Raw genomic sequence first — 22,251 nt, 5'->3', positions numbered from 1 at the left:
AAATTGATTATATAATTGGTAACAGAAGATGAAGAAGTTCCATACTTTCGGCAAAAACAAGACCAGGAGCAGACTGTGGTAGAGATCATGAACTGGTCATATCGAAAATCAGAGTAAAGCTAAAGAACAAAGCAATCATAATGCCAAAATATAATTTAAATAACATCCCAGAAGATTATAAAGACCAAATAAGGAACAGATTTGAGGCTTTAAATCTAGTTGACAGAGAACCAGAAGAACTATGGATTGAAGTCAGAGACATTATCAGGGAAGAATGCAAAAAGACAATACCTCTAGTTAAAAAGAGAGAAAGACCTCAATGGATGACTGAAGAAACTCTTAAAGTGGTTAAAGAGAGAAGGAAAGAAAAAGAAAAAGGAGATAGAAACAGTCAGAACCCTAAATGCAACAATACAGCGACTTGTTTGTAGGGACAAAGAGAACTATTACAGTTATTGTATAGAAATAGAAGAGGACAACAAAAAGGGAAGAACAAGAGCCCTATTCCAAAAGATTAGAGAAATGAAAGGGAAATTTAAACCACGAGTAGGGATGTTGAATAATCAACAGGGAAACACACTGACTGACCGAGATGAAATAAAAGGAAGATGGAAGCAATATACTGAAGAACTCTATAAAAGAGATGCCAGGATGGCAGATTCATTCACGGAGGAACCATATGATGAAGAACCAGAAATTTTAGAATGCGAGGTAAAAGCTGCTCTTAAAATACTTGGAAGAAACAAATCACCAGGAACAGATGGCATACCAATAGAGTTGCTACAAGCTACTGAGACTGAATCTGTCCAAATTTTGTGAAAAATTTGTCAAGAAATATGGAAAACTAAACAATGGCCCAAAGACTGGAAGAGTTCAATATACATCCCAATTCCAAAGAAAGGCGATCCCAGGGAATGCTGTAATTTTGAACTATTGCCTTAATATCCCATGCAAGTAAAGTAATGCTCAAGATTCTACAACAAAGGCTCTTACCATATATGGAGTGAGAAATGCCAGACGTCCAAGCTGGATTTAGAAAGGGAAGAGGCGCCAGAGATCATATCGCAAACATACATTGGATAATGGAACGGAGCAAGGAATTTCAGAAGAAAATCACCCTGTGTTTTATAGATTACAGCAAAGCCTTTGACTGTGTAGATCATGAAAAACTATGGAATGCTTTAAAAGAAATGGGGGTGTCACAGCATCTGATTGTCCTGATGTGCAACCTATACTCTGGACAAGGGGCTACTATAAGGACAGAATATGGAGAAACTGATTGGTTCCCCATCGGAAAGGGTGTGAGACGGGTGTATTTTATCACCTTAATTGTTTAACCTATATGCAGAAGATACCATACAGAAAGTGGGATTGGACGAAGATGAAGGAGGTGTGAAAATTGGAGGGAGACATATCAATAATTTAAGATATGCAGACGATACCAGACTACTAGCAGAAACCAGTAATGATTTGAAACGAATGCTGATGAAAGTTAAAGAGGAAAGCACAACAGCAGGACTACAGCTGAACGTCAAGAAGACTAAAGTAATGACAACAGAAGGTTTACGTAACTTTAAAGTTGACAATGAGGACATTGAACTTGTCAAGGTAAATGTATTGGGGGGGGACCCTTAAGAGTGGTGGTGAACCAAAAATACTGACTGAGCATGCTTAATAGTTGCAGAATGTAGAGGGACAGTTGGGAGGGGAAGGGAAAGTGACTGGGGTGGGAGGGTAGTGGAATGTCCTTTGAGGGAATGGCCCAGAGCCCTAAACAGGAGCATCTTTTACAAGGAAGGATACTCTACAACATTTTGTTGATGGCTCAATACCACCCTCTAACTCAGGTGGCTGGGTTCCTATTAATTTGGAAACAAATTGAGACTACCCAAAAATAAAGTAGTGGCTTCTACATATCTCAGGGGACACTTTAGGTAAGAGTGGTGAATTAAAAGAATATGACATTAACCATGACTCCCCCACCAAACCCGTCTGACAGGGACCTGTGAGCTTAAAAGAATGTTGATGGCAGTGACTACAGAGAGATTGGATATTTAAAAGCCTGGAGCAGTGTTTTCTGCTTTTGATGAAGTAGGAACATTAATAAGCATTAGTTTCGTTGCCAGTAACAGTAATAGATTCATTGACTATCATAATCATGTTGTATTCCAGGATGGGCAGATTTCGGGCTTATGGGATCTACTTTTTTTTTTAACTAAAACTCTGAGGTCCACCACCTGGAGACCTGTGCAAAAGCCATACCAATCACTTCCTGTTCCTTAACTTTTGAGGACACACTTTTCTCTTAGTGGGAAACCACAGGAAATCACAAGGGCAATAGCACACATCATGTTTATAAATTTAACCGAAACAGCAAAGCAGGATAAAAACATTCTGGCTTTATATAGAGGAACTGCTTCAGCATACAAGTGGGAAAAACCATTCCTAGAAATATCTACTGTTAAAAAAAATTGCAAGGTATGTAGGCATATATGTACACACAGTGCTTTTTCCAGTGTAATTAAAAGTACAGTTATCCTTATCTTGTCACTGTCAATACAATTTGGTCTGCATTAGTAACATCACCTGAGGAAGATATGAGGAGATAGTCAGACATGAATTTTGTTTTATTGATGCTGGCATTTGATAACATTGTTTCAGACCTTCCAGGGACAGCTACCATTTTAAGGGTGGAATTAGATGCGATAGCAGCAGATGCATGATTTCAAGCAAGAAGCTGCCACTGATTGGTTGTAAAAATGTGTGCATGCATGCATAGCTATGATTTCAAGAGGAGAAGGAGAGGATGGGAGGACACTGTTGAATCCCTTTTCCACCTTTTACTTCCCTGACCCTTTCTTGCAGGATGAAGCCCTCCCCACCAGCCATTTCCTCACATAGGTAGACTCAATTTTAGTCTCTGAAACAACTGAGTGTCAAGCAGCTGGGGGGGGGGAAGAAACAAAGGAAGGGTTTAAGGACCTCAGCCCCCTTTTCCATCTGAAAAATCATCCTCCCCACCTACCAGGGTTTGGCAGCAACATGTATCTGAAAAGGCATAGGTCTGCCTCATCACATGTAGTTTTGCCCTAATGGCAGATTCAAACATGGTGCTAGTGGGCAAAAGGCACATACCTGGGCAAGATTTCATACGTTATGCTATCATGTTTAAAGGACTCTTAACCCATGTGCTTCCCATCCCCCATGCATGTTTTTCGTATTCTGGATGACAGCTCCACTGGCCTTGCTAATGTGTGCAAGGTTGATGACCCTTTAGACATAACAGCCAAACATGTGAAACTAATGCATGAGGATGTGCTTTGTGTGAGCCAATCTTCCTATTTTAACTGGCTCTAAGCTCACATCTGGTCTGTGGCAACTCTAAAATGCATGTTTATCAGATAAATCCCTAGTCTCCATGTATGCAGTTGTCCTAGAACAAGGTAATCAAGCCCTTTTCTTTGACAAATGAAAGTCCCTCACCCCAGTTTGTGTCAGGCTGTTGGTGGAACATAGTAGGCAAAAAGGTGGGCTTATAGGACAGGGCTAATACTCCAAACATCAAGACTCAGAGCCACAGCAAACCATGAAACTGCAACCATAGTCGTGAATTTAAAAGACTACATTCTGAGGGGGTAAGGCACCAACTATCCTGGCCTCTACAGTGTAAACTTCTTAAAAATATGTAATTATATAAAATAGCCACTCAGAGAATGTCAAAGGAAACAAAAAGGCAGACAAGCAACTAGTTTGAGGAAGACAATAAAGGAGGGTCTGACTTTGCTCCTCAACCTAGAATCATATGGGCATGAAGCTTCACTGATCTTTGATTAGTAAATAAGTAAGAGGTATTACATTATCTAGCCAATGTAACCCAGAATAAAATGAGAGGTCAAGCTTGGCTGGTGACTCTTCTTCCTCCATTCCCAGCCTCTGGAGCTTTAAATAGAGGAAGCATCTGCCATTCTCCTTGCTCCCTCTGAAATGCCTCTTTCTGCCCTCTTGCCACAGTCCAGACAAAGAAATGTTAGAAATGTTAGAAATTTTCCTCCAAGTCTTAATGAAGCAGAAAGAATGTCACTCTTTAGATATCAATGTAAAGAAAAAATGCTCTATGAGCCACTTAGTTGTCTCACGATCTCCTCCCAGACCAACTGGTCAAAGGGCCATACAAAAGTCATGCAGACTACAGGAGCAACTTGAACATACTTTGCCTATCCTTGGTCTAGATTTTCCAGTATTGCGAGCTAATACAACTGGGAGAATAATTAAGAACTGTGACCCTTTTCTGACATTGTTTCTCTCTGGAATTATTCTGCAGCGAGATCAGGAATGGGTTGCTCTCTCTCTCTCTCTCTCTCTGCCCCTTTACCATGGCAAAGTAAATAAGTGACTGAACTGAGAGGTCCTACTGTTATCTGAATACAGAAGTTCCTGTCCCTGAAAGACAAAATCCTCTCTTTAAAAAAGCCTATTATACTCTCCTCACTCTAAATTCGAGGAGGAAAATAACATCTGACCAGGCCCATCAGCTCTCTCTTGATCTGGGCTCTTTCTGTGGGCTTCTCTAAACATTAGAAAGAAGAAGAAAGAGTAAGTATTAGGAAAAGTCTGATTAAGGCAGTAAGCCTAAAAGAACACATCCATGAAGTTCTTGAGAAATGCAAACCCAGTGGTGCCTCCCTGGGTCAGGGTCCAGCACACTAGTTATTTGGATCTTGGAGCTACATTCTGAGCACAATCACCCTCTAGTGTAGATGCATACTTCTCTTCCATCAGTCATCTTCTCAACCAGCATAAACTACCATACAGCCTCAACTGAAGTCAACAGCAGTTGCCCACACAGTGTTTGGCTTCTTAACTTGGGGTGTCAAATAACCTCCATTTTATTCCATGTATTTTAAAGAGGGCTGCTGTTCAAACACATATATACTATAGTTTACAAAACTAAACCAAAAGGTTCTTCACAAGTTCCAAGATCACCTTCACAGCAATTCCATTCCCGAAGATAACCACCACAAGATGTGAACGTTAAAACAACACTATTTATGGTTTGCAAGCTGGCAAGACAGGAAAACTCTATCTCCTAATGTGATACCCTAAGTCCAGTTCTATCACAGAGTTTCTGATACCAGCTGTGCAATCAGTTCCTGTGCGTCTTTCAAGCTGGAAGAGATCTCCAAGCCATCTTCTGCCACATGTGTACCAATCAGGAACATCTTTCTCTCATCTCCAATTTCAGATAATGCCAAAGCATCGTGAATGTCTGTGATACAGTATGCACCTTCAAGATCCTGTCCAAGAAAAACGGAAAAGATGTTATGTCATACCTTAATACACTCATTGCTGTTGTTTTCAAAATAACACCAGCCTCCTGGGTAGGATTACCACCTGAAGAGCTACAAAATGAGGAATACATTGTGACACCATCAGAAAATAATACCCAATATGTGTTTTGGAGCTTAATGTCCTGGCTTGTGTGTTCCAGTGAACCCTGTGAGCGATGCCGTCGGGAGTCATGTACTCCCAGCAGGGTCACCCACGGCGGTAAGGTCAAGGGAGAGGAACCAGACAAAGAACAATCCAAGAAAGTCCTCAATGGCAGAACAGGTGGAGGATAACAATGTGTATGTTACAGCGACTGTGAAGGCGGATGAAGGCTGCAGCAGATAAAAGACTTCCAATCATCGTGGTATCCATGCCATTGGATCAAAGCCTTTTTCTGTCAAGATTGTGTGTTGATCGTTGTGTGCCGATTTCCCCACATAAAACAAATTCATGCACAGGCATCTTCAAACCAAACCTTGGAAGACAATCTTACTTGGCCACGAGTGATCGCCAATGAAATGAGTGAATGCATCTTTTCTTGGAAAGGAACACTGCATTTTAACCCAAAATAAAGTAGTTCCATAAAACAAGTAAATACATTTAAGAGAAAGGCACTAAAAAGGGATGCGTTTTAGAAGTATAAACCCAAATGTACAATAAGTTCATGAAAAACACAGGGCTGCAATATTTGGTCATATTAATTAAAATGTTTCTGATCAGTTAAAAAGATGCTCCAGATTGAAAAGGGCATCTGATTTTTTAAAATACAGCTACTTACAAAATTCAACATTACAGGGCACAATCTCAGAAAGGCATTTCCCCACTTCTTAGAACTTAGATGGTGCTCGGAAAAGTATCAACAGAGGGGATGTGGCTGCCCCCCCCCACAGTTGCAGAATGTCAGTGAATGTTGTAACAACCACCCTGCTCTCTACAATTAACACATGGATAGGGAGCATGGGACTGTGCTTGCCAGCCCCCCTGCTACCATCGCATCCCTACCAGCCACCATGACTGTCCACATATGGAAGGAAAGTATGTGTAGAAGAGGGCCTTCTATACGTGCAGTTTCATCAAGTCTCAGGGAGCATATCCTCCTCCAAACTCACACACAATTGATAAATTGGCCACGAACTTATTATTCGCAGATCTGAACACCTTCAACCAAAACCTTTTATCACTTGACACACCTTCTGCATTATTAGAAAGGTGGTATGTGACATTTCACATGATTTTAGAATGCATCAGCACATGCAAATTGGGGCACAATCACAATGGAGTACTACTAAAAAGAAAGCCAGGATGAGGAGTTCTGGAACGAGCATTTAGTAAAAAGCCAGTTGCTGGGCTAGAGATGGCATTGTCTCACAAACACCCTAGTAAACGTTATTGCATTACAAGACCACTGTGAGCTCCTGTGTTTTATAAAGTCAGAGTGTTTTTAATTAGACTAAAGCTGATTTTAGTGCATACAGTCAGCCAGTTGCAAGTATTATTTTATATCTGTACTTAACTAGTAGACGGGTGCCAAAACGTATCAGGCACTGGCAGCTCTTGGGAAATGTAATACAGTGGCTGGACTTAGATCTGTCATGAAGCTCACTAGGAACCTAACCTACCTCAAGGGACTGAAGTACACATAAAAATAATACAAGTCAATGCATGCCACCCCATGTTCCTTAGATGAAGGGTAAACAATAACAACAACTTGAAAGGTGATGATTGATTGATTGCACTTGTATACCACCCCATAGCTGAAGCCCTCTGGGTGGTTTACAGCAACCAAAAACATTAAAACAAATATACAATTTAAAACACAATTTAAAAATTTAAAACAATATAAAAACAATTTAAAACACAGGCCTTCAGTAGCACAAATGGGTGACTGAAAAATTACAGATCAGAATGCTGGCTGAAGAATTTGGCCCTCTGAGTCTGACACTCTCCAAGGTAGACAGAGTACTACGGCAGGGGTGTGTGTACGTGAGGTGTTTGTGTCACATTATTTTAAGGCTTCCTTGATAGAAGGTTGCCAGAGATCCTTCTCATTCCAGGGTTGCCACGCTCTGAATGCCTTCCTTTCTCCCCAATTGTGCAGCAGTGAATCTGGCAGGGAGCACAAACCACCAACAAAAATAAAGACGAAGTGGGGTGGGTGGGTGAGTGAGTGAGTAGGAAGGGTGACGCTTGCTAAACTAGAGTGTCACTTGTGATGTTCCTGTATTAATGTATATATGGTAAGTGCTGTTTGTATAGAAGATATGTGGTAAGTGGAATGAAAGAGGAGGGGGGAGTAAATGAGCAGTAGAATGCTGGATGATTGGCTGAGTGTTTGGATGGCTGAGAGTATAAATGGAAGGATGACAGTTGAATCTGGGGGGACGTGAGTGGGTTGTTTGAGAGGTGTTTGGTGGACGTTAGTGGGTTGTTTGAGAGGTGTTTGGTGGGTTGTTTGAGGGGTGGACGTTAGTGGGTTGTTTTGGTGGAGTTTGGAGGTGAGTGTGAGTTGGTGTATGTCAGGAGAGTGTGGAGAAAGAGGGAGGTGGAGTTCGGATTAGTAATAAGTCAAATATCACAGTAATAGATGAAACCATAAGCTTGTAGATCATTATCAAAGTTATCTTGTTATTAATGTTATTTAATAAATACTATTTTGGTTTACCGAAGGCCTGATCCTTGGCTGGGGTTTCACAGACCAGAAGGGAGGGTAAGGTAATAACCAAGGCTGAAGGGAAACAGTAACAAATGGTGGCAGGGGTGAACAGGAGAAGATAACATTATAAGTATCCAGAGCAACCCCGAGTTATGAGTTATCTGCATTGATACAAGGGGGTTGGGAACAGCATAGGCACGCAGTCACGAATGTAACTGGATAGAGACTCAGGCAAGGTCTCTGGGAACATTGGTTGTAGAACGTGACTGGTGGTGCTGCCTAGCAGGGGGATCTATTGAGATCTGTGCTAGAGCGGAGAGAGAAACCATAAAAAAGGACAGTCCGGACTGGTGGAGTCCCTGGTGGTGCCTAGTGAAAGGCAGTAGCCACGAGCAGGTAGGAACCTGACAGGGAGACCCAGGGAAGGGCGTCACATCACTCTCCTTGTGTCAAAACACCAAAATGAAACAGATAGTTATTATTAGCAACTGAGATGCACAACTTAGAAAAGATCAGTTTAGGAACTGCCCCTCAGGGATCCAGATGGGATTTACAGTAACACACTTTCAAATGCCATAACTACAAATTCTACTCCAAGTTCTAGAGTTCATATTTACCTGCTTATTGGCTAGAATCATAACAGGCAAAGTAGAGTTACTCTGGACCAACTGATGAAGGAGCTTCTTTGCAACAGGAAAGCGTCCATGATCTGCTGAATCCACAACATAGATTAGTAGCAGGATTCTTGGCAAGTACATCTTCCAATAGTCCCGTAAAGACTCACTGCCTCCGACTGCAAGCCAAGAGCATATGAAGACAATCAGAAAGCTTGCAAACAAGGTACCTAGTTGTTCATCAATACCTCTTGTCTACAAGTCCGGAATGGCTGTTTTCAAACTTCCCCTAGGAACTCAGGGATTCCTTGGAAACTTAAAAGAAAAATCTCAGTAATGACAGACAAGCTTTCCCAAACACAGCTTTCCATCACCATGCATCATGCCTGTAATATATGTATATATAGCTGCAGGAAAATACTGGATACGGCACACATTGGCCTGATCCGCAAACAGTGTAAAGCCACAATTTATGAAACTAAGGTTTATCAAACCATGGTTTGTTTGATCTTCTAAACTCTGCCCAGTGGGTTAACTGTGTTTTGTTTACTGTCCACAAACTACATGAAGCCATGGTTTGTTGTTGGCTTATGAATTCTGATTTATTTTAATCATGGCGTGGCATTATGTATGAACCCAGCACCCTTCCTTAACCATGATTTATTTGGCATTTCTATTGATTTCTGAAATGTTTGTATTTCTAATTTTTTACTATTCACCAGCCCACTATTGCTGATAGCTGAAACATATATCTTTTTTTCCTGATAACATGCAAGTTTGCCATCTGAGATTACAATCCAGCCAAAAATTTTTTTATTATTAAAACCCTACACATCTTCATTGGCAATTGGCAATCCTTTCTAAGTCCAACTTTTAAATCTCACTGATTTAAAAATGACCTAGGCACATAGCTAATTTTCCTACTGAATCAATAGATCTGGAAAGTGCTTAACTTTGGCTGGATGGATGATCTACATCTGTTAAATACCAGTGATTATGTAAAATTCACTCTAGTATATTCCCTCCCCAAATTAATGTATTCCCATTATACAACAGTCCATGTATAGGGCATTTTTATCTATTTTTTATTTTTAATAAATGTGTAGAGGAAACAACTTTCCTGCTTATATATATCTACATATATTTTAATCTGGTTTTATTTTTGTCATTATTATGATTTGTTTTTATTCTTATTTTAATCCTGGATTGTGACCTCCTTTGGCTCTAAGCAATCAAGTCTGTTTGAACAATAAGTGAGATTGTACCTGCGTATTTCCAACTGAAAAACACGTATATTCTTTGGGGGAAAATATGAACCCTTCAAGCTCATATTATCTAAATCAAGATTAGGGAACCCTTTTCAGTCCAAGGGCCGCATTCCTTTATGGGCAACCTTCCGGGGGCCACATGCTAGTAATGAGTGGGGACAGAGGCAAACGTCGGGTGAGCAATGAATGTCAATTTTACCTGTGTACAATAGGCTAGTTTCTATACGTACTCGCACTTCTCTATCGTCAATCCAGACAAGCAAGACACATCATCAGAGTTCAAGGAGACATTCCAGCCAGGCAAAAACACTCAAGGAGGATGCAATTCTCAGTGAAGCATGTGGCCTGAGAAAATGGTGTGAGGCCTGGTGAGAGTTCTGAGAGTCACTCAGAGATGCTTCGGGCGCTGCATTTGGCCCTCAAGTTGAGGTTCCCCATCCCTGATCTAAATGCTACTTCAAGGACTGTACTACAACCACACATATCTTGACAGAGGGCAGCAAGGGAGGAGATTCCAAACGCTGAAGTCTCCTTATGCAAAAGATAAAACAGTGGGGAAAAAAAAGTTTCTCCTTAGATACCTATGCTTACTTTCTAGGAATTCCATCTTGGTTTTTTCTGTGCTGACACAAACTGCGTTGAAGCCCTCCGTGGGAGCTGTGCTGCGCTTTACTTGATTAGTTGCTATTGAGTGGAGCACACTGGTTTTTCCAGCCCCATCCAAGCCCAGAACCAAGATTTGCTTGCCTGGTGGTATATCCTACAAGGTAAAAGGCAGAACAATGATCAATGAAGACAGAATGTAGGTCGTAGCAGAGATACATACTTGTGTAAAGCCCTTTTAACAGAAACCAAAGCAGTATCATTTTCATCTTATGAGTTGAGGCATTGCATCTATAGAAAGAAGTGATGGAAGCTCTTCTTCACTACTTATGTGGATGTCCTGTAGGTAAAGATATTAGAGATAGCTTGCCAATTTTACATCAGATTCAATTGCCAGTTCAGTATAGAACTGCATGCTTAGAAGATGACAGCAAAAGGGATTTACTCTACTCAGAATATACCCATTGAAATAAATGGACAGATATTCATAAGTCCTTTGATTTTAATGAGTCTGCTCTGAGTATGACTAAGCTGGACACCACCCTTACAGTGCAATCCTAACCATGTCTACTCAGAAGTAAGTCCTAATCAATTCAAGGGGGCTTCCTCCCACGTCAGCAGGATTAGGATTTCAGCCTTAGCCCACTAGTCTTTATAGTGCCTCAAGATTACTGTTTATGCTGCGACAAGTGTACACAGCAGCTAGTCCTCTAGTTTATTTTATGACTTTATTTGTAAACTGCCTTTTAGGTCGCAGTTGCCTCTCCAAGATATCATAAAATATAATAAAATAATTATCCAGTTAAAGCCATATTGCACCCTCTTACAATTGATCTGTAACAATAGATATGCACACCAACAGCAATTAATAAAAAGCAGATGGTAATAAAAATGCTTAAAAGCTTCAGATATGGGGCTACTTGTATTTCCCAAGGACAGAATTCCGTGGGGGTTGGGGCGGGCAACTGAAAAGGCCATGCCACTGTTTAAGGGTGGCATAACAAACTTTTTTTTCTAGACTTTTTTAAAAAAAATCAAGAACTGCCAAGCCAGGCAAGTTGCTTTCACAAAATGGGTATAGACCAATTCCTCTCTGAGAACCATAGTTTTGGATATTTTAAAAAAATCAGTATTCACAAATGCTTAGATAACATGAAGCAGCCTTTCACTCTAACAAAACAGAAACTGTGAGATGCATTGTAAAGGGACTCTGGATCCTGAAGAAATTTGCTTTGGGATGAGTCCATGCTTTCTGGACAATGCTGATGCCTCCACACTTGCTCGCCATCTCCACTGGGCACAACATTTACACTACTTCTCAAGGGTCATCAGCTGGCTTTATAGTGGTGTTAGGATTACTCCCTAAAGTTCATTTAAGATTCATTTATTAAAATTATTTAATAAACAGCCCAACCCTATGCATGCTTATTCAGAAGCAAGTCCCACTAAGCCTATTGGGACCTAGTGTCAAATAAATGTGTTTAGGATTACACTGAAAATGACCTTAATTTAAATTAGCAGTTGTGCTTTTGCACTTATATACTTATTACTTATTCATATATTTAAAATCTCACCCTTCCAACAAAAACTCAATCATTTATCAACTGTTTAAAAATGCAATAACACAATTAAAAATAATAGATACAAGAGGCATAAAAACTGCTAACTTCAAAGCTAACAGTTGTTAGTGGGCCTGGTACCTAGAACCACAGGAATAGCCTTATACTGAGTCAGACCTTTGGTCCATCTAACTCAGTATTGGCTACCCTGACTGGCAGCAGCTCTCCAGGATTTCAAATTAAAGTCTTTCCCAACCCAAACTGGAGATGCTAAGGATTCAACCTGAGACTTTTTGTATGTAAAGCATGTGCTTTAGTATTGAGCCACAGCCCATCTCCAGGCTGGCAGTGCAGGTGCCAGATTAGACTCTCTGGGGACAGCATTCTGAAGGCAGGGCAGCATCACCACAAAAGTGGTTCTCTTCCCTGATAAACACCCATCATACCTCCATCACTTACCAGGGGTTCTTGTACCCTTAGTCATCATCACCTGGCCTTTCCTTTCCACATTTCAGGATAGCAGCTAACATTTAATTATTTCATAAGGCAAGACGTAGTCCCTAAGGATGCATCCTAAGGATGTGTCTGTGTTGGAATTGCTTTTTAATATGCTTTTAAACTTTTTTTAAAAAAAATATTCAAAACTGTTTTTAAATATGTTTTATTTTAATGTATTTTAAAGTCTGTTTTTATGATGTTTTAAAGTGTTTCTAGTGCTTTTGTTTGCCGCCCTGGGCTCATACTGGGAGGAAGGGCAGGATATAAATCAAATAATAAATAAATAAAATAAATCCCTGTTTCTTTTGCAGCAATGTTCTGTCTGCTACGAAAATTGTGTGACTTGCCACCATCACACCAAGAAAACCATAATCTTTATTATATATATAGCTATGAGATGTGGATAGATACAAAGTTGTTTCATGCCTACCTAACTGAGGGAATAGCTCGTGCTGGTGTAAATGCCCATTTACGTGCCTGAGTTTAGCTCTTGAAGTAGAAGCTATCTTGGTATTTTGCCCAAAATGTTGTTCTAATCTCACTGGCTGTATCTTGCCATGGCACCAAGTTGCAAGTGTGTTTGTATGTAAATACAAATGTGTGCATAGCCCCCGCTAGATGTATGTTTCTGAGGGGGAAACCACCTTGTCCAAGATGGTGCTGCTCTAGAGCCCCTATTCCTTCTCTTCTGCTGCTGCCAGAGAGGGCAGCAAACCAGGAGTGGGGTAAGCAGCACAAAATGAAGTTCACTTGGAAGAGGGGAGAAGAGAAGGAAATCAACTTTTTCCACATCAGGCTACAGAAAGCCTTCTGGCCCTTGCAACTGTCAGTAACAATAGGGCACCTAGTTTTATTAAGCATTCTGATCTCTTCAACCAGAGCCCGTAATAATAAGGTTTTAGTCTCATAACCAAGAAATATGGTCAAAGACTGGAATGGGGAAGCTAATACATTTTTGAAACGGGAAAAATTAGTAAAATATAGCTGTGAGAAAAAAAATATCTGAAAGGGCAGTAAGGTAGCAGGGAAATCTTTTGAGGTTTGTAAAATTCTAACACAACAGCACACCATAACTAGGTAACCCCCTTCCAAAGTTACTAAACTAAGTTTAATCTTCCAAGAGTTCATTGGGGCAGCTCTTTAATCCAGATTAGTTGCCAAAGGAAGAAAAGGGAACAAGAGAGCATGCAATCTGCCAGGAACCAAAAGGGCTGAACACAGCTCACCAAGAAGTCAGCTCTACCCACCTTGAACCAATTCCTGTCAAGGTAAAACAAAGGTGGAAGGGCCACCCTTAGGGGGTATTCTAATCTCTTTCCATTCTGGCATTAATTGGATTCCACCTTACTGGTTTTAGTGTAATCTGTCCCTGGCCTCAAAGTATTGTTTGTGTCTGCACAGCACAAGATTTATGCCTCAGTACCAAAGTGAAACTGAAGATAACTATAAAAAGTACCAAGAATTTGAAGTTAGGCCTCAATTTTATAATGCTGGGGTCTCCCCCATTCCAAATGTATAAAGTTGGCTTTATGACAGACTTGAAATTAATGTCCACAAAACATACTAATCAATAGGTATTTTTTATCTCACACCCTCTAATAGCAAAATGATGCAGTGTGTGCCAACAGAATGCTTGGGAAAACACAAAACTTTTTTTAAATACTCTTTTAAAAAAACCTTAAGTGGGTACAAACCCCAGATAGCCAATGAGGATCGAGCATGTCTAGTAGTCATGGAATGTTGAGTGTCAGAAAAATAAACAAAAAACTGGAACCGTGTGTGTGTGTGTGTGTGTTGGAATTCCCTGCTTCAGCCATTTTTCACTTACAGCATTCTGGAGAAGGGGCTGGCTGGCTGGCATGCTGAACAGGAGCACTCCTGTAAAGGGATGATGATACATTGCAACATTTCGTTGCAGGTCTCACTTGTGTCACTTTCACAGCCTGAAAAAAACAAACTCTCTTCCAGTTTACAAAAGCTTTCATGCATGATCACTTCAAGTGGCTGTTACTGCCACAGGCCAGTGGTTGTTTACAAGTTCCATTTATAAAATAGTTTTTGTGCCTCCACAATTGCCCTCATTATGACCTCACCTCAATCGATACCATTGGATGCTCACTCATACTAACACGTTTTTAATATGTACATAGGAACCTACATCTACACATGAGACTTGCACATTGGTATACTAATTTTATAAAATACAATATAGCCCTCACACAGATGCAGTCATTTTTCTTGGCATTAATTGCAAGAAAGCATCACAGTTTATTCTAACCTTTTTTCCTACTGCACAAATAGCCAGCACACTGCCCACACCCAAACTAGTAAAGGAATTTGGCCCATATAGTAGTGTAGTGGCAAATTCAGAAGTGCAAGGTTCCTTCATGATAGTCATGGCTATGCCCTCTCCCATACTTTTTGTTTCCTGTTGCTGAGTTGAGAATGAGGTCCTTGTTAATTCATTCTTTCACAATAACAGACATCCCTAGGAGCCAATAATCATGAAAGGGAAGAGTGTTAGCTACTGAGAAGAGTGGCTGACTCACCTCCTTTCACTCTGGTTGGCTCCAATCAGCAGGAAAGGACAAGATAGCATGTTAGAAGAGTCTTCTCAGTGGCTAACACACTCCCTTTTCATGCTGATTGGCTTATAGGATGCTGGAGACATAGGGACCCTGCTTCCCAAAACATAAGGGGTCTAAGACCCCCCAAGTCACCAGATAACCAAACCCCTGGTCCTGTAATATACCATTGTTATGTGCCTTCAAGTCAATTACGACTTATGGCAACCCTATGAACCCGTGACCTCCGATAGCATCTGTTATAAACCACCCTATTCAGATCTATATGTTCAGATCTGTGGCTTCCTTTGTGGAATCAATCCACCTCTTGTTTGATCTTCCTCTTTTTCTACTCCTTTGTTTTTCCCAGCATCATTGTCTTTTCTAGTGAATCATATTATTATGTGTCCAAAGTATGATAACCTCAGTTTCATCATTTAGCTTCCAGTGATAGTTCTGGTTTAATTTGTTCTAACACCAAGAAGCTAAAATGATGAAATTGAGGTTATCATACTTTGGACACATCATGAGAAGACATGATTCACTAGAAAAGACAATAATGCTGGGAAAAACAGAAGGGAGTAGAAAAAGAGGAAGGTCAGAGATGGATTGAATCCATAAAGGAAGCCCCAGACCTGAACTTACAAGATCTGAACAGGATGGTTCACAACAGATGCTATTGGAGGTCTCCGATTCATGGGGTCATCATAAGTCATAATTGCCTTGAGGGCACATAACAACATCATCATCATTATGGAGTACCTGCACCTCTTTTTTTGCTGCCCATGCCAGCCATTTTGTGCTGGCACCCACAGTACTTTTATCAATATATGAGTACTGGCACTTTATTTTTTAACCAAAAAAAGGACTGACTAGTGGTTAAGGTGTTGGAGACCAGGGTTCGAATCTCCACACAGCCATGAAGCTCACTGGGTGACCTTGGGCTAGTCACTGCCTCTCAGCCTCATGAAAACCCTATTCATAAGGTCGTCGTAAGTCAGAATTGACTTGAAGTACATTTACATTTTTAGTAGTATAAGGTTATTAAGATTTGAAAAGAACCAGTATTTATCTTTTTCTATGTTTTTATCTTTATCTTTGCTCATTTGTTTCTTTTTTAGAAACTACCTAGCTCCTTATTAAATCCCATTTGCTCAACTGCACAAAAACTTGTGTCACACCGCACAAATTTTTGACACTGCACTAAATGTGTCTAGCTGCACATTAGAATAAACCTTGGAAAGTATGTTTAGAATTACAACCATGTAGATTGATCCTTACTCATAAGTAAATCCCACCGATTTCAGGGAGGCTTGCTCCAACGCATGCAATCAATTTCAGCATCGAATTTTACACAAAGTGCTCTCTAATTTCTACAACTTTTGCCTCTCCCCGTTCCCAAAAAACAAAAACAAACCCGCGCTGTGTAGATTTGGTCGCTAGCATTTCCTCTTTCCCAGCAGGCAGAGTAAAAAGCATAGTATTCCACAGCCCACCCTCCAAAGCACAAAATTATTTCAAAACTATGACCCTACACTTTTCGCCCGCCCCCGGTCCTGAAAACTAACACGTCAAGCTGAAGTCTAGACTACAGTCCTTGTTTCTGGAGTCCTAGCTTTCTATGTGCGGGGGTTTATTTTTCGCTAAAAAGCCTTTGATCATGCGAATCCTCACATACAGCCTGAAATTAGTACAACCAGAGACCGGGTTGAACTCCTCGTTTTTGAGAACTGGGCCTACATTCCAAGGGGCTCACCTACATCAGACTGCAGATTTCAAAACGACCCCCCCCCCGCGCGCCCCATTACCTGGCTTTCCGGTGGCCTTGTGCAGCCAGCCCTTCCTTCAGCGATGAGCAAGGGCGGCGGCTGCTCCTCGGGCCCCTGAGAAACTTTAGGGGGGCAATAGCTCCTCCAAACAGCATAGGCGACCCCACCGGTGACGACAGCCGCAGCTCCCGCTAGCGCGATCTGCCGCAGGCTGCCCGCCATAGCCAAGGAGGAAGGGAGTTCAAGGCGTAGCCGTAGCCGACAACAAAGCGCGCCGCAGTCCGGGCGAGGCTGGAGGCATGGCCCGGGAAAACCAGCAAGGAAGCAAGCAAAGATGTCCGGCGCTCCAGCTGTGTGCGCGCGCGACCAGAGCCAGCTAGGTCGGGTCCTCCCATTGCTCCGCCTCAATTCGGATTCTTTCTCTCACCAGCGTTCCTGCCTTCCGTAATGATCCCTCGCAAGAGTGGCTCCCTCACCGTGTTAAGACTGGGTAGAAGAGTTGCCCCAACGAAAGGTACTTCCAGCAGAGTGCATGAATGCACACTTTCTGACTTGGCTAGTATCCACAATGATGGGGAACGCTGGGCATCCCTTTGACCTTTCACAAGTCTTCTCCTTTGTCTCACTTCCGGAGCCCGGCGAAGAAACGCTAAAGCAGACCATAAACATTTCCCTATAACCCAGGGTGGAAACTTTTTTTGGAACAAAACTCCCAACAGCCCCAGGAAGCGTATAACCAGCGGTTAAGGATGGTGGGTGTTTTAGGCCACCATCAGGAAGGCCATAGGTTCCCTACCCATTGAACACAAAGCTAAACTCTACAAGCTAAGTGGGTGTTCTTTTATTCACAATTGTTAAGGGGCTGAGACGGGGGGGTCGCCTCTCCTTTATCCTTGGCACTTCTATTTCCTCACTGAGCAGGCATAAAGTCATGACTGCTCTGTCTCCCCCCCCCCTTTACTATGGGGACTGAAGAGATGAAAGTTTTCATTATTTCCTGTCAGTAGCTACTAATTAGCAAGTGACCTAGTAAGACCACCCTGCTGCTTCTTCACACACACTCCTAGGTAGAACTTGTCAGGAGCAAAATCTATCATGATATGATGATTAATGTAGAAGACCCCTGCTGGCTCAGGCCGGAAGCCCATCTTAATCCAGTATCCAGTTCACACAGAGGCCTATGGAATGCCCACATACAGGACCTAACCACAGCAGCATTCCCCACTTGTGATTCCCAGCAACTGCTATGTAGAGCCTGGCATACTGCCTCAGAGCAGATGTGGAACATGGCCTCCAGGAATTTGTCTAATCCTCTTTTAAAGCTGTTCAAGTTGGTGGCCATCATTCTCTTGTGGAAGCAAATTCTATCATTTAGCTATGCACTTGTGTGAAGAAGTGCTTCTTTTTGTCCATCCTGACCTTCCAACATTCAGCTTCACTGGATGCCCCCTCCCCCCTCAAGTTCTAGTATTAGGAGAAAGAAAAAATTCTCCCTATCCACATCATGAAAGGATATTATATACCTCTCATGCCCCACTCATTCACCTTTTTTCCTAAACCTAAAAGGCCCCTTTTGTAAGCTTTCCACATACAGGAGTCACTACAACCCCTTGATCACTTTGGTTGTCCTTTTCTGAACATTTTCCAGCTCTGCAATATCCTTTTTGAGGTGAGACAACCAGAACTCTACACAGTATTCCAAGTGTGGTCTCACCATAGATTTGTGTAACATTATATTGCCAGTTGTATTTTCAATCCCTTTCCTAAAGATCCCCAACATGTGATTTGCCTTTTTCACAGCTACCGCACAATATCTTCATTGACCTATCCACTATGAGCCTACGGTCTCATTCCTGGTCAGTCACCAACAATTCAGTCTCTATTAGCATATATGTTATTTTTGCCTTTTTTGTCCAGATACCTGTATAAAAAGCAACATGGATGCAGTAGACAACATAGAAACTGAAAAAATATTGCACGGAAGGCAATGAAAGGCACTTGTTAAACAGGGTTAGGAAAGATTTCTTGAAAGTGTTGTACTTGTACAAAGATTGATATGGTCAAGGTGAGAGCTACAACAGTTTTGTTCCTTACAGAACTCCTTGGAATGTTGCTGTCAAGAATTTGCCTAAAATTACAGACTTTCAGAGACAAGCTATTAATGGCCCTATTACGTCAAGAGAGATATCTGAAGCTATAAACAAAATTAAATTAGGAAAGGTGCCAGGACCAGATGGGTTATCTGCAATGTATTATAAATGTTTGGAGGAAGAACTCTTGCTACCTTTACAGTCTACAATGAATTTTATTCTGCAAGAGGGAAAGATACCGGATAGTTGGAAAAATGCTAACATAACATTAATACCTAAAGAGGAGCAAGATTTAACTAAAACAAAAAATTATCGGCCAATATCTCTATTGAATAATGACTATAAAATTTTTACAATGATCTTGGCAGAAAGATTGAAAATAATATTGCAACAATTTATCCAGGAAGATCAATCAGGGTTTTTACCTAAAAGACAATTACGTGACAACGTCAGGAATGTCTTGAATGTGTTGGAATATTTAGAACAACGAAATGATAAACAAGCAGCTTTGATTTTTTTAGATGCTGAAAAAGCATTTGATAATTTGAATTGGAAATTTATGTTTCAGGTTTTGGAGCAAATGGATTTTGGAGACAATTCTATAAAATGGATTAGATCGATTTATACATCTCAGAAGGCTCAGATAATTGTTAACGGAGATTTAACGGATTCATGTGAAATACAAAAGGGTACAAGACAGGGATGTCCATTATCTCCCCTTTTATTTATTCTGGTCTTAGAAGTGCTGCTTAGAGATATAAGGCAAGATAAAAGGATTTCGGGATTAAAGATAAAAAAAGAAGAATATAAATTGAGAGCATTTGCTGATGATTTGATAATTGTACTAGAAAACCCTTTGGAAGGAATTAATGTATTGATGGACAAATTAAAAGAATTTGGACCGTTAGCAGGATTTAAGATCAACAATCAAAAAACAAAGATGTTGGTGAAAAATTTAACTTTAAGGGAACAGAAAGAGTTAATGGACAAGACAGATTTTACAATAGAGAAAAAGTTGAAATATTTAGGTATCATTATGACAAATAAAAATTCAAAGTTGTTTCATAATAATTATGAAAAATTATGGACAGAGATTAAGAAAGATTTGCTAAGATGGGATAAACTACAATTGTCATTAATGGGTAGAATATCTGTGATAAAAATGAATGTATTACCGAGAATGATGTTTTTGTTTCAAACAATACCTGTAATATCCTCTGATTTACCTTTTAAACAATGGCAAAAAGATATCTCTAAATTTGTATGGCAAGGAAAAAAACCAAGAGTTAAATTTAAACTACTACAAGATGCCAAAGAAAGAGGAGGACTGGGATTACCAAATCTGAGACTTTATTTTGCTGCCTGCTGTCTAGTCTGGATAAAGGAATGGATCTTATTGAGGAATAAAAGACTATTGGATTTGGAGGGCCATAATTTGAAGTGGGGATGGCATGGATATCTATGGTATGACAAAGTAAAAGTAAATGTAGACTTTAACAATCATTTTATAAGACGTCCTCTGTTGAAAATATGGAATAGATATAAATCAAGGTTTTATTCGAAAATACCATTATGTGTCTCAAGCCAAGAAGCGTTTTACAGAAGAGAAATGGCTGGAAAAGAGAAATGGTTAACTTATCAAGAACTATTAGAAAATGTACATGGAGAATATATAATGAAAGAGAGAGAACAACTGACAAAGGAAGGATATAGTTTTCAATGGTTTGCCTATTTACAATTGTTAGAAAGATATAAAATGGACAAGAAAATGTATGGGTTTGAAATAAGTAAATCTGATTTTGAAATAGGATTGTGTACAAATGATGAAAATATAATTGCGAAAATGTATAAACTCTTACTGAAAATGGATATGGAGGAAGAACAAGTAAAAGAGTGTATGATAAAGTGGGCAAAAAATTTTGGTTATAACATACAAATGGATCAATGGGAAAATATGTGGAAAAAAGGCTTGAGATTTACACTATGCTATAATCTTAAAGAAAATTTCTATAAAATGATGTACCGTTGGTACATGACTCCAGAAAAGTTGTCAAAAATGTATAGTAATGTTTCTAATGTTTGTTGGAAATGTAAACAAGAAGGATCATTTTATCATATGTGGTGGCTGTGTAAAAAGGCAAAATCATTTTGGGCACAGATAGGTAGGAAGATGCAAAAAATTCTAAAGATAAATATTCAGTCAAAACCAGAATTTTTTTTATTGGGTTTTATGGATAAACAAATAGAAAAGAAATATGGAAGAATAATATTATATATGATTACAGCAGCAAGATTATTATATGCACAAAAGTGGAAAATGGAATCAACACCAACAACGGAAGAATGGCTATTGAAATTAATGGACTTAGTAGAAATGGATAAATTGACATGGCTACTTAGAGAAAAATCGACAGATACATTTCTTAAGGAATAGAAGCCTCTCTTAGACTTTTTGTTGAAAGATCAAAATAAAATGATGATATTGGGATTTGACGATTAACTAAGACAGCCTATGGAGAAAAGTGATCCTGTATGTATACATTAAGGGACAGGTTTGATGTATATTATATACTTATAGCTGATCTGCGACAAATCGGAAGTCAACTATTTTATTTTTATTTTTTGTTGTTGTATTGTTATGTTTTTTGACTTTGTTTTGTTTGTCTTTTGAAAAATTTGAATAAAAATTATTAAAAAAAAAAAAGGAATGTTGCTGTCAAATATTCCTTGGCTCTATATTCAACACCCAACAAAATTTGATCTCAATTTAACACTTGACAGTACAAGAAGTAGTATGTGACTCTATTTAGTTTGACAATTGAGAACCTGAGTTTATGACATTTATGTGATCCTAGTAACAAGAATTCTCTGGATGGCTTGGGGGGGATGCAAATTTTTAAAAAAGAATTTTTTATTTAAAAAAACCCCAAGAGGGCCATTGAAACTCCTGTTTGAGCTATAAACTGAGAACTAAAGAATTAATTGAAATTGTGAGTGGCAAAATTTAGCATGGAGTGTATGTGAAAATTCAGTTCAGTTTTACCTAGCACATATCTAATATTTATTACTAGGTGTCAGATGTTTGCACAATTCAAGGATCGGGTCACTAAAGCAGCCCAGAAGGCTAAAGTAAGTGTGCTATATGCTAAGCAGAGACTTTTTCTCCCTTAGCAAAACTCTAGTGAGAGGAAATTACTTGCAGATCCTACAGATGGCAATCAGACAGGACCTTGAGCATGACATTCTTGCCCACTGAAACCTGCCCATATGGAACAGTAAGCAAGCTATTCGCTTTCTCTGTAGAA

The 22,251-nt window shown here is 40.0% G+C and overlaps 1 protein-coding gene across 3 annotated transcripts; it reads right to left on the bottom strand.

The window, feature by feature from the left end:
- Nucleotides 1–2,338: 2,338 nt before the first annotated feature.
- On the bottom strand, nucleotides 2,339–17,446 carry ARL9 (ADP ribosylation factor like GTPase 9). 3 transcript variants are annotated; one of them, XM_061635279.1, is made up of 5 exons: nucleotides 16,896–16,984; nucleotides 14,352–14,466; nucleotides 10,455–10,623; nucleotides 8,599–8,774; nucleotides 2,339–5,294 (listed from the first exon to the last, which is right to left on the bottom strand). In XM_061635279.1, the coding sequence occupies exons 2-5, from the start codon at nucleotides 14,421–14,423 to the stop codon at nucleotides 5,115–5,117; spliced, it is 597 nt and encodes a 198-aa protein (XP_061491263.1). In that variant the 5' UTR covers nucleotides 14,424–14,466; nucleotides 16,896–16,984; the 3' UTR covers nucleotides 2,339–5,114. The 3 variants fall into 3 exon arrangements, with proteins under 3 accessions (XP_061491263.1, XP_061491255.1, XP_061491272.1); XM_061635271.1 differs by lacking the exon at nucleotides 14,352–14,466 and having other exon boundaries at nucleotides 16,896–17,446; XM_061635288.1 differs by lacking the exons at nucleotides 14,352–14,466; nucleotides 16,896–16,984 and having other exon boundaries at nucleotides 10,445–10,534.
- Between the last annotated feature and the right edge of the window lie 4,805 nt (nucleotides 17,447–22,251).

The sequence above is a fragment of the Rhineura floridana genome, chromosome 1, assembly GCF_030035675.1.
Source record: "Rhineura floridana isolate rRhiFlo1 chromosome 1, rRhiFlo1.hap2, whole genome shotgun sequence".
Taxonomy (NCBI): domain Eukaryota; kingdom Metazoa; phylum Chordata; class Lepidosauria; order Squamata; family Rhineuridae; genus Rhineura; species Rhineura floridana.
The sequence above is the reverse complement of the archived record's forward strand: the minus strand, read 5'-3'. Positions and strand labels throughout refer to the sequence as shown.